General features: G+C 43.1%; 1 protein-coding gene across 4 annotated transcripts in view; it reads left to right on the plus strand.

Moving 5' to 3' along the window:
* Positions 1-12,858: 12,858 nt before the first annotated feature.
* Positions 12,859-16,287, plus strand: part of SORCS2 (sortilin related VPS10 domain containing receptor 2) — a 579,316-nt gene continuing 575,887 nt past the window's right edge. For all 4 annotated transcript variants that reach the window (XM_056352655.1, XM_056352671.1, XM_056352663.1 and 1 more), the window contains exon 1: positions 12,859-13,212. In XM_056352655.1, the coding sequence (XP_056208630.1) occupies positions 12,868-13,212 (345 nt within the window). In that variant the 5' untranslated portion in view covers positions 12,859-12,867. The remainder of the gene's footprint in view (positions 13,213-16,287) is intronic.

Raw genomic sequence — 16,287 nt, forward strand, 5'->3', positions numbered from 1 at the left:
TTACAGTGTCAAAATAATTACAGGAGTTAGTGGTATGTTACTTTACTGATTTCAGTGAAGTTATATATGCATAGTTTACAATCTGCATGGCAAAAACTGGCAAAATGCAAAAACTGGTATTAATAATTTGTAAGAAAACCTACTTTGAATGCTGCTCTTTGCACTAAGTTTTTGAAGATGTTCAGAATGAAATGGGAATTTAGTAAAGTGTATTTATGAAAAGAATCAGTCATACACAGGATAATATCCCTGAAAGTTGCATAGACTCTCATGAAAGCTCTGCTGCTGAAAAGCAAGATCCTGTTATAGTATAGGATACACAGATGCCTAATGTGTATCTTCCAGAGGTCAAGGAGGAGATAGGAAGATCAAAAGTGGTACAGAACATTTGTAATTAATAAAATTTATGAAGTCAGATCCTGACTTGCCTCTTCAAGGAGCTCCCTAAGGAAAAAATAGGTGTGGGTGTGAATCTCTTCCTGGTGTCCAGTGAGACAAGTGATTCAGGAAGGAGTTAGTGCAGTTACGGTTAGAGTTGCAGCTGTGTAAGTTAGCATAAGTGCACAGCAACCTTGGTAACAGCTGGGGAAGGCACGACTGAACTTGTTTAGAGCTAGTTTGGTTATCTCTTTCAACACATTAGATGTGAATCTGGCTTACTGTGTAAAACTTGGGGAAACCACAATTAAGAGATGACGATGGGGAGTATTGGCAGAACTATTTAAGATGAATAAATATCATGAAGGGAAACAAACTTTTGGAGAGATTGAAAGGATATCTGACTAACTGGAAATAATGGAACTGAGTCAAAGCAAAACTGTTTGGAAATGTATCTCATTTTCATTTTGGCTCTATAATGGAGTCACATTTTCCTATGCTTGAGCTCATTTAAGGCATACATCCACCTAAAAAGATCACTGTAGGCTTAGTTTGCATAGTATTAAGTCAATCAAAGGTTCAGAAACAATACTTGTTGTAGGAGAACAAATAGGTGAATGGCAGTAGCTGTTAAGATGTGATTAAATTTGATGAATATGTCAGAGGTGGTTCCTTTCTGAATGACTAGAATCAATTTTTATTTTTATGATAGGTGTTTGGTGACCAGAACTAGCAGCTGTGTTTCTGTGGCATTGCATGACCTGTCCTAGATCAGCATCTTCCCTATAACCCACATGCAGAAACGCTCTTTAATTTGTCTGGTCTATTGACCTGATAGCATTCCTGGAATTCAGGTGTCTCTAAGGTTTCAGCCCTGCAAGAATTACAAACCTCAGATTGCTAAGTGGCCACTTGTAGAGGAATGAAGGCAGTGGGTTGATTAGCATTGATAACATGCAGCTGTGGCCTTGCCTCAGAGGCACTGGGTTGGCTGACATGGATGATGTGCAGCTGTAGCTCCTTCCCACTAAGTGGTTAAATAGCCCCGAGGATTGTGGGAGGAGAGGGGTTGGATGGAGGAGGAGTAGTGTGGTCTGGCCTCTGGAGGAAGGAGGAACGAGGAACAGCATGAACTGTAGAATCTGACTGATGGTAAAAGCCTTGTTGCAGCCTACTAGTTTGTGCTGCAAATAGGTTTCCAACTTAGGTTAGGGGTTGCAGCATGAGCAAGACTTCAAGGTAAGCTGGAAGTAGAAAGTTGAGGTGACAAATATTAAAGCTTACATTGGGGCATCATTAGTATGGGAAACACTACTATGAAGTCAATCATTCTCCTTTGAAATGCTAATGCTTAGTGAATGCAATGGACATGAAGTCAGTATTTTTTCCATATTTAACCCTTTTTAAAAATGCGCAAAAATGTTTTAAGTGATACAAAGGAAGATTCCTAGTGAAATCAGTGCATGACTTAAATGTGTGCTCAGGGTCTCTGTTGATTTGTTAGCCTTGGCATAGGACCTTCCTTTGCTCATTTTTGTCATTGCAAAGTTGGTAATGTATTCAACATATTTTCCATGATTTGCAAGCCAACAGTGACAAGCACTGTATCAAATGCTGCTGTAGTGACTGATTGAACTAATGAAGTCCAGGGGACATATGCAATATTCCACAGCTTGACAAAGAATTAGACTTGTTCTGGAGATGGGAGAAGACTCAGCCAATATAAAAAAAGATCAGGTATCTACCCCATTCACAGTAATACTCATATCCCTAGAAATAACTACTAATACAACTAAGGTGGAAAACCTAGAAAATGAAGGTGCTTTGAAAACAGCGTGGTAGAAAGGAGCTGAGGATGAGAAAAATTCTGCATCAAGCCAGCTACAACCGAGTATCTTTACTAATATTTTTTTTCTGCTGGCAACAGAGACCCCATGAGAAGTTTATGGGTTTTTTTTCTTCCCCCAAATGGAAGATTTGTGTCCTGTGATGCAGTTCCATGCAGGCTAAAACTGCAAGAACACTGCTGGAAAATTGCAGGAACAATGATTTATTCCTGGGTTGAAAGCTGAACAAGGGAAAACACATAAACTCTGCACTATAGGCACAAAGGGTGATTATTTTTGCCACATGAAACAGTTTTAAAATTCATGGGAAAAAGTAATCTTTGACAGTATGGTATAAGCGGTGTTGGGTCTTATAAAAATAGCTATGGATGGTATGTTTGCTTTTCAGACTGCTATCTTTGCTCTACCATTCAGGTATTTTTAATGGCTTTTCTTGAGTAAGACTTAGAGTAGTTATGTTTATTGATGTATGAATTTATATGATTATAGCAGAATAAAATTGCAGAATCTTTACAATAGCAGAAACAAATCTGTAGACTTACTGTATTTTTCTTGAGTCAGTTGTCCTGGGAGAAATCGTTCTATTTGATTGACTATTTTTTTTCCCCCAGTTGTATTTATTTTAAGCATTTTGATGGATAAATGTACTACTTTTCTGGGTGCTGCACTCTGAATCATATGGGAAACTAGAATGAAGTAAGGGAATTTAGCAGTATGTCACTAAAATACAAGTCATTCTCTGTTTCTTTGTCAATTTTGACACTTTAGGTGATGCAAATTCAGATTTCTTATGCTCTTTCATGAGCCCTAAGATTTGTTTTGTTAGATGTTTCTAACATCCATCTTTCCTAAATTTCTGGTTCCATCTCCTGTAGGTCAGGCATACAGAATTACCAACCAAAGATGGAAAAAAAAAAATATCTAGTTAAGGTCCCTTTTTCTTAATTTTTTTTTTCCAAGTATAGTTCCAAAACCAGGAGAAATAAGCTCAGGTCCTGTAACGTAATAACCACCAAAAGCTTTTTAAAGTTTAGTCAGGTAGAAGAAGATGGTGAGAAAGTTATGCTAGACTTCTCTTCCACAATGCTGCAAAATAAATATGGAAATGTTAAAAAATCATGAGAATATCTTAAAGAATGTGATGTTAAAATGAAGTTTTTGACTACGCTTTCTTTGTCTTCCAATATCCCGAGTCTAGAGGATTAATTTATTCTGTGTTTTCGGTCTTTCTTTGAAAACATGAGGATTATCACACTTTCCAAAATGCCAACACAGATTTTTATGCAGTCTCCCGATTCTTACAGCTGGAGGTCTAAGAAAAATACTGTGAATCTATAAGCTGTATAATCTTTATATATTGTTTCCTGTGGATACATGTTTACACTTATTTACCTCTTGCACAGTACTCATTCCCAGTTTGCAAGTGAATGATACAGCAGGCATATGGAAAAACATAGAATTTCCCCAGACTTCTGTGCTTTTTGATAATCTTGAAGAAAACTGAGACAGCCACTCATGCCAGATTTCTAAAGGCATATTCATTTTCTAAAGCATTTGGGCTCTTAGCTTCCATTGATCTTTGTAGAAGTTAGGAAGCCAAGAGCATTGAAAGTACCTACCTGCATCTTTACAGATTTAGGCTCTTTCAAGACTCTGGATCAAAAGGAACTTCAGGCTAGACTGCAATTGTTTGAGATTGGTGAGAAAATACAGCATAGGAAAGGAAAGAAAAAAAAGATAGAAAAATGCTTTTATTTTGGCTATTTTTTCATCCTGTGTATTTACGAGAGGTACTGATAATATAATTTATATAGGGCTGTTCAAAACATTGATATTTATGCAGCAGTATATTTTTTTCAAGTTAGGTCATCCTATATTCATAGGACAATAGTAAAAGGTGCCTTTGCTTGGTGAAAAGTAGTATATTGTCTTGATATAAGTAGCCTGTCTTGGTGCATAAAACAAGATTTTAAGCTGTTACGAAGTGTGTGTTTGTTTTACTAGCTCAAATGCAGAGCAAGAATGATTTAAAGGAAATTAATGTTTAAGTGTAGAAATAGAGTTGATAAGGGGAGCCTTGGAAAGTGTGAAGTCCTTTGTATTTCTCCAGTTTGTGATTCCAAAGCCTTTCAGCCTTTTACTTACACAAAACATCTGCCTTCAGCTGTTCCATTTTTCAGGAACAATAGCTTGTAGGAAAGGAATTGGTGTCAGTTGTCTTTTATGTTTCTATTACTTTAATTTTCACTACTACCCATACAGCTCTTTTTGAAAATGGTCTTCTCCAAAATGTGTGATAGTCAGGTTCCCTGGCATCTGATAGTACATATTTTTCACAGTGCTATGTTACTTTCAGTAACTTGCTTTTTTGGGGAAAAAGGGGGAAGACTTACCTTTATCTGTATTACAGAAAAAACAAGGAAAAAAGTTACATGAAAAAGAATAAGCCAGCTGAGAAAAAGTACTACCTACACAAAATTAATGTACTATTCTGTTAATTATTTAAAGTAGTTTCTCCTGAAGGTTGTTACTTTAAGTAAATCTATTTCACAGATTGAAGATACTGTGGTCTTCGATGACGTTTTAATTGAAATTGTCTCCTGCACAAACCCCTCTCATTTTTGTTGGTTTGGCTTTGAACCAGCTATTGCTATATCTGCAGACCTCAGCCATGAGACAAAATTTAGCACACTCCTTGGAAAACTTACAGTAAAACCCTTTCCCATCCCTTGAAACAGGAATGGAAGACCACACAATTAGTACCCAGTCCCACACCAACTTAAGCTTGTATGCTTGCAATAGATAGGATTTGCTCTGTGGGTCAGAATCTATTAACCATAAATTGGAGCCTACTGACATCTGCATTCCTTGCTAAGCTCTTTCCATGAAGAGTTCAAGAGGATCAAGGTAGCTGTAAACATGTCATACTGACTTCCCACTAAACGTTTACCAGATGGGAACATCTCCTATTAGAAAAATGGTGCCTTAAGGCATCCTTTGCAAGAGACAAAAAGACCGATTTAGAATCGTTTGGGTTTAGTTGAGCTTAATATTTATTGATTTTTCTGATACAATTTTCTCAGAAATGCAACTGTATTAGCAAACTGATTAATAAAATGACACTGGTGAAAATACGGGTAAGATTAGATCAGAATGTAAGTGGTTGGTAAGACATTAACAGTTTTTTGAAATAAAAGGAACTGCATACCTGTATGAAGTTGAATGCAAACCTGAGAATTACATCCTTCACACCGTATTTTACTTACCTAAAACCCCAACTCTTTCCCAGCTTTCTGTATTTTCTCAAATAACATTCATGAAATTTTAGGACAGCATGAGTGCAAAGCTCTTCTGTGAAAAACAAATTCCCACAGTCTAGCTAGCCACATAAAAAAAAAAAAAAGGTCTTGTTTTCTTGTGAGCTCTTAAAATGTAGACAATTAATCCAACAGTCTCGTGTTTTCAGAACTCTCCTCATTAATTGTTGGTGAGAAATTATGAAGGTTGAAGACAGATAATCTTACAATAACCACTACAATGTTATGCTTCACCACATGTTTTCTATTTCAGACTAAGTCACTGTTTCAGGCTCTGTGGCATAACAAATTTATACAGGTTAGATGTATTTTTTTTTTCTGATTGACAGAAGATAAAACTTCGGTGGCTCAAGTCAGCTAGTATTCATTGTCAGCCTGTTTTGTAAATGACAGTTTTACAACTTTTTTCTCTTACTTTTTATGAGATGGAACTAGAGAAAATTAAAGTGTATATTTACCTACTTACTAGTAAAAATCCTGCAAGGTGCTGAGCTGTTCAGTTACTTTGATTGAATTAGATGAGAGCTGATGATGCGCAAAGGGTGATTTCAAGACCACTTCAATGCTGCCTTCTTTATGGGCTACTGGCCTGTGTAAAGATGGGTGTTTGTGTCAGGTTTTTTTCTGCATACATGCTGTTTGCTAACGTGATACTGACAAAATTAGAAGCTATTTAGCTTTCCATCAAATCATTTACAGCTCTTCCAATTTTTTTCTCATAGGTTTATGTCAGTTAGTATACTTATACCTGAACACAGCTCTCTGTAATGATCAGATATAATACACTATACTGAAACCCACTCTTTTATATTGTTCAAATTTGAACAGGATAATTGAACGTGTACTTTGTAGCTTAGTCAGTCCTTCGTAGAACAAAGGCAGCTACTCACTTTTTTGGCTTCAGAACTGCCCACAGAAGTAGAGTTTTGTTTTTCTAGTGTCAAGTATTGCTTCCTGTTAATTAGGCTTTCTTCTGCGGGCATCTGGGCTAGCTGCTGACAGCAATGTATCAGTGAATTAATGCGAACAAAACAATCTGACATCTGCTTAATTTTTTATTCTCTCAAATGGAACAACTGAGAAAAGTGTTAAGACACCTCGATTTGTTGACAATAGAAAGATTTTTTTTTTGTAACTGTAGTAATATTTTGGACCCTGAGAGGATTAGCTAAATAAAAACTGTTGTTTGGCATAAGGGAAACAGGGTGTGGCATTAAAATAATTAATATATAATAATATAATAATTTTCATTTTAAACAGAAGAAATAATTAGTTTTTTGTTAATTGGATAACAATAAGAATAAAGAATTGTCATTTATTAATTTGTTAAATGTGGTCAGAGTGAGTAATAAGGCTGTTTTGAAGTCAGGCATTTTGATAAAACGCATGTGAGATTAAGTAGTTCTTATGCATGAGCATTTTGTCAAAAACCCTGCAGGTCAATGTGCTCTTAATGATGTTAACATAAACATAACGTAAATGGAAAATGTTTTGTATCTAATGAATGGAATAAGGTATCCTAATGCATCTTGATACATTAGTTTAAATTGACTTCTAAAAGAGGGAAACAATCTATGAGGATTATGCTTAAATGGGTAATTTTTCTGTGATTTTCTACCGTATTGTGTATTTGCGGTCATCTTGCATTATCAACCTAAGAAGGCCATGAGTATGAAACATATAACAAATTGTTATCAATATTTTTATTTGCAAGCGTACCTCTTATGTCCAGTAGCAAAAGGAATATTTAGCATTGCATTTTGGTTTCTGCTCAACCAGAACTTGCTGCTTTCTGCAATAGTTTCAGTGTTTGATCAGAAATGAACCTGGTAAAAATAAAGTGGGTTAATTGAAGCCTTTTAGATCTTAATTTAATCTGACAGTCAGTAAAAATGTGAGTAGACATTAGTATAGCACTGATAATTCTGCCAACTTGCCTTGGATTTAGAACACACTAATTATTTTTCAAGCTTTTTCTGTTTCTGTTCTTGGACTAGAGGAGCTCGGAGGTGTCTGATACTAGATTGTCTTTTTGTCTGTGTGTGTGTATTTGCTGAGCCAGAGTTTATAGGAGACATAAAAGATCACAAATTTAGGGAAGCCTCTTTATTTTAGGAATCCTTAAACTCAGTCTAAACTAGCTTTTTGGCAACGCTTAAGAAGTTTCAGTTAAGCAGGTTTTGAAACTGGGAAAGCCCTTTACTGCTCAGAGTTGGTCTCTAACACTGCTTAGCTTGCTTGGGCTTTCTAGATAAAATTATGCTTACTAGTCTGTAAATTAGCTTCCTTCCTTTATTAACACACCTGATGTTAACAAACCTAGAAAAATCAGTGGCAATTCTGTTCTCTTCTGTTTGCATTTCAGCTGGAGTAGTCACAAAAGAAAAAGTAATTAAAGATTCTGGACATGCTTTGGACTAGAAGTATGTTACTTTGATTGTCCTTTGCATAACCAAACATTTCTATGAAGCTGGATCAACCTTTTTTTTTTCTTTCGTACAGTACCTGCCTAACACAATTGGACCCTGATCTGTGATGTGGTCCCCTGACTTTGGGCAAAACAAATACATGGTTTACCTCTTAGGTGATTTAGCTACAGGAGTAGCTAATTATATTAATGGGAGTTACACAATGAAAGTTTTTTTCAAGTTTTGCAAACCTCAGCCTTCTCATCTGATGTGCTTGGTACTCATTTTGAAACTATACTGTCATTAAGCATACACAGTAGTTATATAATGCAATACAGGTATTGTTATTACCATATCCCTAGTCTAGACTTACAACATTTTATTATTGTGAATTACTGATATATTAAATACGCATTACTTATTAGATTGCAAGATTCAGTAAGTGTGTATTAATCTGGCTGATGTAAAACCAGCTTCAACAGCCATTGAAGAAGTGGCCAGGTAAAAGCCTTTCACTTAGTGGCAGAGATAAGAGATGGTGTAAATATTTTCATAGCATTGCCCACACATCTGCTTTGGTTATGATAATATCTAAAGGAGGGAAAATAGCTAAGTTACTTTTGGTTCCATTTAATCTTTGACTTCTTATGAGCCTGCTACTAAGGGATTCAATTAGTGACAAGCATAGTGGTAGGCTGATTCATCCCCATGTACTCAAATCTCGCAATTCATACAGAGAAATAAGAATTACATCAATTTCTCTCTACTTTAGCATTAGTGTTCAGGTAAGATTTTTAATTGTCTTGCCTAAGAATAAAAGGCTTATGTGATTATTCTTTATCAGTGAGGAATCAGTTGTGTTGTATGTCTGTCCATCCACCTTGGTCGACATCTCCTGAACCAGTAAGACAATTCCAACTAAACTGGCAAACAGGGGGAGGTCACAAAAATAAATGACAAGTTTTGTGATGGGGCAAACAAGGAGGACTTTATTAGTGGATTTGTTAGGATCGTGTGAACATACATGGGAAGGATATTCTGACAGTAGGAAAAGATTCAAGCAGACCTTGCAGGTGACCATAAGATGCAAGTCTGAAGGAAACCAGACTTTCTTAGTTCTAGAACTACGGCTTGGTTTTCTTTTTCTTTTTAGGTCTCATTGTGGGAAATGTCAGTTACTGACAGATATAAAGAGCTTGACTTGTAGGAGCGTGGGTGTTACCATCTCTTTTCTTAGCTGCTGCTCACTTGGGAGCCCTAGCTGTTGAACATAGTTGTAGTGAGTTTGCATGGCAAGGTTTTGGTGGTGGTGGGGCTACAGAGGTGTGAAGGTGCCAGAAGCTTCCCCCATGTCCAATGGTGCCAGTGCCAGCTGGCTCCGAGATAGACCCGCTGTTGGCCAAGGCCAAGTTAATCAGCAACAGTGGTAGTGCCTCTGTGATAGCATAAGAAGGAAGAAGAAAAACAAGTGCGCCAGTGAAAGAGAGGAATGAGGCTACATGAGAATAACAACTCTGCAGACACAAAAGTCATTGAAGAAGGAGCGGGAGGAGGTGCTTCAGGCACCAGAGCATAGATGGCCCTGCAGTCCGTGGAGAAGACCATGGTGAGGAAGGCTGTCCCCCTGCAGCCCATGGAGGTTAACAGTGGAGCAGATACCCACCTGCAGCCCATGGAGGACCCCGCGCCAGAACAGGTGGATGCCCAAAGGAGGCTGTGACCTGTGGGAAGCCTGTGCTGAAACAGGTTTGCTGCCAGGACTTGTGACCCTGTGGGGAACCCATGCTGGAGCCGTCTGTTCCTGAAGGACTGCACCTCATGGGAAGGACTCATGCCGGAGCAGTTCATGAAGAACAGCAGCCTGTGGGAAGGAGTCATGTTGGAGAAGTTCATGGAGAACTCTCTCCTGTGAGAGGGACCCCATGCTGGAACAGGGAAGTGTCTGAGGAGGAAGGAGCAGCAGAAACAATGTGTGATGAACTGACTGTAATTCCCATTCCCTGTTCCCCTGTGCTGCTTGCAGGGAGGACATAGAGAAATTGGGAATTAAATTAAGCCCGGGAAGAAGGGAGGGGTAGGGGAAGGTGTTTTTCTGACTTGAATGGTAATAAATTAAATTAATTTTCCTCAAGTTGAGTCTGTTTTGCCTGTGACCGTAACTGCTGAGTGATCTCCTTGTCTTTATCTCGACCCACAAGCCTTTCATTATATTTTTCTTTCCCCTGTACGGTTGAGGAGGGGAGTGACAGTGGTTTTGGTGGGCACCTGGCATTCAGCCAAGATCAAACCACCACAACGGCGGTGAATGCAAAATGGATAAGCATAACAAAGTCCAAGTGTATTGATTCAGATGAAGTATTACATTTTGTATGCCAGTTTTAGCATGTAGGGGACTCAGGCCCTTCCATCTGTTCTGAGTATTTTTAGGTTATTCTACAAATGTTGAGTAATCTTCACAGTTTCACAGGAGATAGACCATGACATCAGAATCAAAATTATTTAATTCCTAATAATGGACCAATCACCCCTTAATATTGGTTGATACAACTGTGATCAGTCAGTGTTTTCTTAACAATTCAGCATTGTTTTTTCCCTTGTTCCTTTCTGTGTGGAGGTGCAGAAGATGGAAGGTGACACACTCAGCATCAGGTGTTACCCCACCAGGAATGGCTTCCCACTCATGTGTCTTCTGTGAATGGTTGTATCACTGCCTAATTTCTGTGCCCCTAAAGAACATATCCAAACAGCAACAATTCAAACAAGCGTTGACCACCAGCTGTCACTGAGACCAGTTTGCAAGAGTCGAGGGGATTTTGTCTGGAAAACTAAGTTTCTACCCCCTTAAAACCAGCTGTTTTTCTCCTTACAAGCGTAGTGGAGGGATAAGACACTGTGAAGAAACTAACTGTATGCAAAGATTGTTCTTCTTTCATGCTCATGTTTCACTTCCTTTAGACAGCTCCCTATAGCTTCTCCTAGGCCTTCTGAGCTTTCAGTATTGTCTCCAGAAATCAAGATTTGGGGGTGGGGGGGTGGGAATTGACTTGCTTTTTACACAGGATGTAAAGTCCTTCGGGAATGAATTTAATATACAGCTCCTTCAAGGGTCCGAGGGGCAGCTTCTGGTGACCTGGGCCAGGTGGTGCTGCCTGCCTGAGTTCCTGCCAGCTCCCCGGGCTCCTGCTGGCAGGCTGTTTGGGGCAGAATCTCCAAAACTGGCAGCTGGAGATTCTCAGAGGAGGGACAATTTCTTCTGTTAATTCAGACACCGTGCTGGAGGAACAAGGGGGAAAGCTGTGCAAAGGCTGTTTTGAGTCTGTGGGGTTCCACTTGAAACTCTGAAAGAGACTTTACATTGGGAGCTGTGGAAAAAGCACATGGGAGTATCTTCAAAATTATTTTTATTTTTAATCTTGATTTCTTTTGAAATGTAAGAGTTACCCTGAATTTGAAACTGCTCTATAGTTTGAGCCACTGCAGTAATAACAGGGCAGGTTACCATAGGCCTCATGGCACTGAAAGTGTACAGCTAATACGTAATCATGTAGCTTGCTGAAAGTCATTTTTACATGAATTTGGGATGACCAGGTTACTTTAGGTCATTATGAGAATCATCCCAGGCCTGTAAATGGTATCGTTAAATCAGTGGATACTATTTTTTCTATTAATCTTCCTAGAAAAGCCTTTGTAATCCTAATTTTCTAGGCCATTAGGGTAAAGGCAGATTACAACTAAAGCTGGTTTACTAATTTACCTCGGTTTTACCCAGCCCCGATCTCTTCTCCTAGGTGTCATCTGACGTGTCTGCCTGTAGCTGGAGTCATTACTTCTCTCGGCAGCCTTTCAAATGTGTTTTCTGACATCTAGGCCTCAGCAACCTTATCTTACCATGAAGTTAGGTTCAGCTTCAGAGCTGGCCCTGGGCTGTGCAGCGGGTCAGACCAGGAATCCTCCGGAGGTCCCAATTGGCCTGTGGTTCTAATCTGTTCCCTCTCACAGCATCAAATGGCTTCACGACCCCCGGTTTATTCACAGTTGCACAGCATGCTGCAGTGGAGCAGGAAGAGAATCCAACCTGCGGTGTGATGCCTAAATCTCCTTCCACCGCTTCACCTGTCTGTCCGAGTTACGCCACACGGCACAGAGCCAGCCATTGCCCCTCCTGGCCCTGACCACCCTGCCCTGTGCATTTCCTGCTGCTTCCATGCATCAGTCACAAGTTACGAGTCACATGTCCCCACAGGGGGCAACCCTGGACCAGCAGCGCGCTCTGGACAGCGCAGGTGAGGGGGCCGGTGCCTCCCGGGCGCAGGGGCAGGCCGGGCAGGCGCTCCTTCGCCGCGGAAGCGCCTCTCGTCGTAATAACCAGAACCGTATTTTTGCACCCGCTCCATTTGTTCCTCGGCTTCCAGCTGCTGACAAACAGACCGCTTCTCACCTTGTCACCGCAGCCTCCCGGGACCCGCGGCCAAACCCGGGCCACCCCCGGTGCCGACAGTGGCAGGGGGCGCGCGCCCGCCCGCGGCGACCCCCAGCCGGCAGCGCGCCCGCCCCGAGGGGCAGCGTGAGTGCTGCCGAGAGCGCTCGGGAACGCCTGCCGGGAGCTCGCCGTGAAACTTCACACGCCGCGGGCTCAGCCGCTGCCGGGTCCTGCCCTGCCGCCGCCGCTCGCCCGGGGCCGGGGCGGGCGTGCTCGTGACCCCGCGTGTGCCCGTGTGCGGGAGCCCCCCCCGCCGGCCGGCGTTTCGGCGCGGGCCAGCAGATGGCGGCGCCGCCCCGGCTGGGCGCGCAGCCCCGCGCACGCCGCTGCCGAGCGAGCCCCGCTCCGGTTACAGCCCTCCCCCGCCCCCGCCCTCCGCGGCGGTGTCTCCCTCCTCGCCACCTCCCCGCCTGTCACTACCACGCCGGAGAGCCACCATGGCGCACGGCGGGCCACGCGTGTCCGCCGCCGCCGCTCCGCGCGGGGCTACCCGCTGGCCGCTGTTCCTGCTGCTGCTGCTGCCGCCGCTGCTGGGCGCCGCCGCCGCTCTGCGCTGCGCGGAGCCCTGCGGCCGCCCGCGCCCCGGAGCCCTGACCCGCGGGGCGCGCAGCCCGCCGGAGCCGCGACGCGGCGGCGGGGCGGCTGCGGGGGGCAGCCGCGCCAGGAGAGCATCCTCAGCGGCGGGCCGGGAGCAGGTCTCCCTCATCAGCACCTCCTTCGTTCTGAAAGGGGACGCGTCTCACAACCAGGCGATGGTGCACTGGACGGGCGAGAACAGCAGCGTGAGTACGAGGGGCAGTGCGGGCGGGGTTGGGGGGGTCCCTGCCCTTATCCCTGCCCTTATCCCTGCCCTTATCCCTGCCCTTACCGTTGCTTTGCTTCCCCAGCTTGCGGGGCGCAGCCTGCGCTCCGCCGGGCTGGCAGCGGCCGGAGCGCGCTGCTCCCGCCGGCCGGCCCGGGGCGCGGGGGTCCCCGCGGGCAGCACCCGGGGCGAGGGGCGCCCCGACAGCCGGTCAGGTGCCGCCGGGAGGCCAAGCGCCGCCGGGGTCGGGCCGGCCCCGCGCACCCTTCGCCACTTCCCCAGAAGTTTGGAAAGTTTGCGAGCGCGCATCTTGCGGAGGGGCCGGGTGCGCAGTGTGCGTCGCGCTGCGAGGAGGAGGAGGAGGAGGAGGAGGGCTTGGCCCCGGAGCGGCCAGGCCGTGTCCGCGGTCGGTCGGCGTGCCCTCGGGGCTGGGCGAAGGTCTCCGGGAAAGGAGAGGCAGGGGCCGAGCTGCGGCGCTGGGATTATCTCCTCCAGCTCCTCAGAAAGTCCCCGATTAAATTGTCGAGGTTTATCGATTCACCTCGATTCAGTCATCCCCGTGTAATCTTCCCCGCGCCGCGCTTTGCCTCCGCAAGCGCCGGGGAAAGAAAAACGCGAAACCAAAATCTCATCAAGCGCGGCCCCGGGCTGGAGGGGGATGTCAGCGGCAGGGGCGGCCCCGCGGGGCGTCCGCCCGGTGGGCGCGGAGCCTCCGCCAGGGCGCGGGCGGTGCGCGGGCAGGGCGCAGGGCTTCCCCCGCCGGGCCGGCTGCGGGGGCGGGGGGGGATTCCCCCAAAGGTCGGGGAACCGCGGCAGCTCTCCGAGGAGTTTTACAGCCTGATCGATGGGTAAAAATCCTGCGCTGGGACCGCTGTTACTGCGTGAGAGCAATCGGTGCTCGCAACTTTTTGCAGTTAAAGCGATGTGCCTTGCCTTTATTACTGAATTGCCTGGTTTAGACAGCAGCTCTCACGGTGAGCACTCACAATCTATTTTTAACTCATTTTCAGTTTCAGCTAGGCTTCATTTCTTTATGTATTGACCCATTAATGGTTGGGTATTTGCACAGTGTGTTTTCAGGGATTTGCTGCTTCTAATTTATTCTTCACTGAAACATTATATCATAACAGTGGGCGTCATAGGTAAATATTACATAGCACCTTGCACTGTCTGTGAAACTTCACAGACAGGAAAATATCGTATATGAAGGCTCAAGATCAACTTTCTCTTGGAGGATTTTAGTGTTTCTGGAAAACTCTTGAGTGTTTTTACTACAGTTCAGCTAAGCTCCGACTCTGCTTGAACTTTGTGAATTTAGCATAAGGTTTACTTAAACTTGGCTCAGTTCAGAGAGCTGGTGTTGTACTTCTCGTAAGTATGTGAATCATCCTTTCTGTAGGATCGCAAGTCCTGGGCTTTGCCTGTTTTGATAGGGGGTCACCCAGGATGCGGAGCTGCTAAGGTTCGCCTGGCGAGGATGCAGTGATTCCCTTGAGCACGCTGAGCTCTTGTGTTAATGCTCTTGTATAATCAGTTGTCAGAGCTGGAGTCAGCACGAGAAAGCTTGACACTTTCACAGGCGATTTTTGATTTGCTCAGGAAGGGAAGCATAAGATGATGGCCATTTTCTGTGAAAAGAAAATGTTGCAAATCAGCAGCATCAGCTGTTCTGATTCTGTCCTTCCTCCGATTCTCTGCTGTTAGAATGCTGGCATTTTTTGTGGACAGTGTTTGCAGGCTGTTAGGACTACTTCCTTGAAGAATTCAGTATTAAAAAGTTGGCATATGTTCATTTTTTGACATAAAAGGCAAGTAACAGCTTTTATGCAAAGCACTCTGCACTCTAAAACGAATATAGTAGAACCTTGCTAATCCACTTTTATGACTAGTGGTCTCTCCCCGCCTCTCTGCAAAGATTTAATAACAGATGCTGCAGTGAGGGCTTGTATTGCTAAAATGTTATTATTTCTTCACAGAATGCTACAGTTCACTTGCTAGAATGCTACCAAGTAGTCTCTTCAAAAGCAAAGATAAATGGCAACTGTCAGAATAAATGAAAGTAGTCTTTGCTACAACTTAGTTCTTTTATGTTTGCTTAGTTACTGTCTACTAATTCAGTATTACAGGATACTCATTATGAATGCCTGCAGACGTTCTCTACAGTGTTTACACATTCAACAAAAAATACTTTTGCAGAGTTACTTAAAAAGTAATGTTGCTTATTCTGCCTGCCATCAGGTGATTACCATCAAGCAAGACTAGATTTGAATAGTGACCCGGTAATGAAAGGTTCTTTGCTGCCTTAACCCAAATGAGAGCAGCCAGTCTTTTTGCACTCGATGTTTTACAGTATGACTGTCAGCAGTTTTTTGCACCTTCTTTTTTTTTTTTTTTTTTTTTTTTGTTGTTGTTGTTGTTGTTAGCGTTGTTTTATTGCATGCTTCCAGGAGAAGAGCTGATTTTAACAAAGGCTTCCAGAAAAAATGATTTGTAAAGACAGTCTGCAGAATTTTTTATTTTATTTTATTTTAAAGAAGTGGAAGACATACATTAAGCCCAATGGAAGCAGGATGGACTTAAAGCATTTGGAGAGAAATTTGCTTCTGTATGTATATGAGATTAAAATAACTGAAAATAAGTACCTGATCCAAAACATATTTAAGGTAGTCTGGAATGTTTTTTTGTTTATATAGATACATATGTATGTATGTATTTATTTATTTTACTCTGGCTTAAATGTTTGGAGGTAGGAACACTAAGATCCAGTGCTTCTCAAACCTGGCACTTTACCCTGGGTTCCTAAGTCTATGGCAAATCCTGTCTTGCCCCGGAAGCACAGGTTTGAGCTGCGAAGCACTGTTCTGTCCCAAGTGCACTGCAGACAAGGGGAGGACTGGCATTCATAACAGTGGGGTTTTGGATCAGGCCCTGTGAACCTCAGGAGGCACTAAGCAATCTTAAAGTGTCACCACGCACATTTGGCACCTCATTGGAGGTACTCAGCACTTTGTAAACCAAGGACATAAACTAGTTCCTTTATCCTTTACAGCTGCGT

The sequence above is a fragment of the Falco biarmicus genome, chromosome 1, assembly GCF_023638135.1.
Source record: "Falco biarmicus isolate bFalBia1 chromosome 1, bFalBia1.pri, whole genome shotgun sequence".
NCBI classification, from domain to species: Eukaryota; Metazoa; Chordata; class Aves; order Falconiformes; family Falconidae; genus Falco; species Falco biarmicus.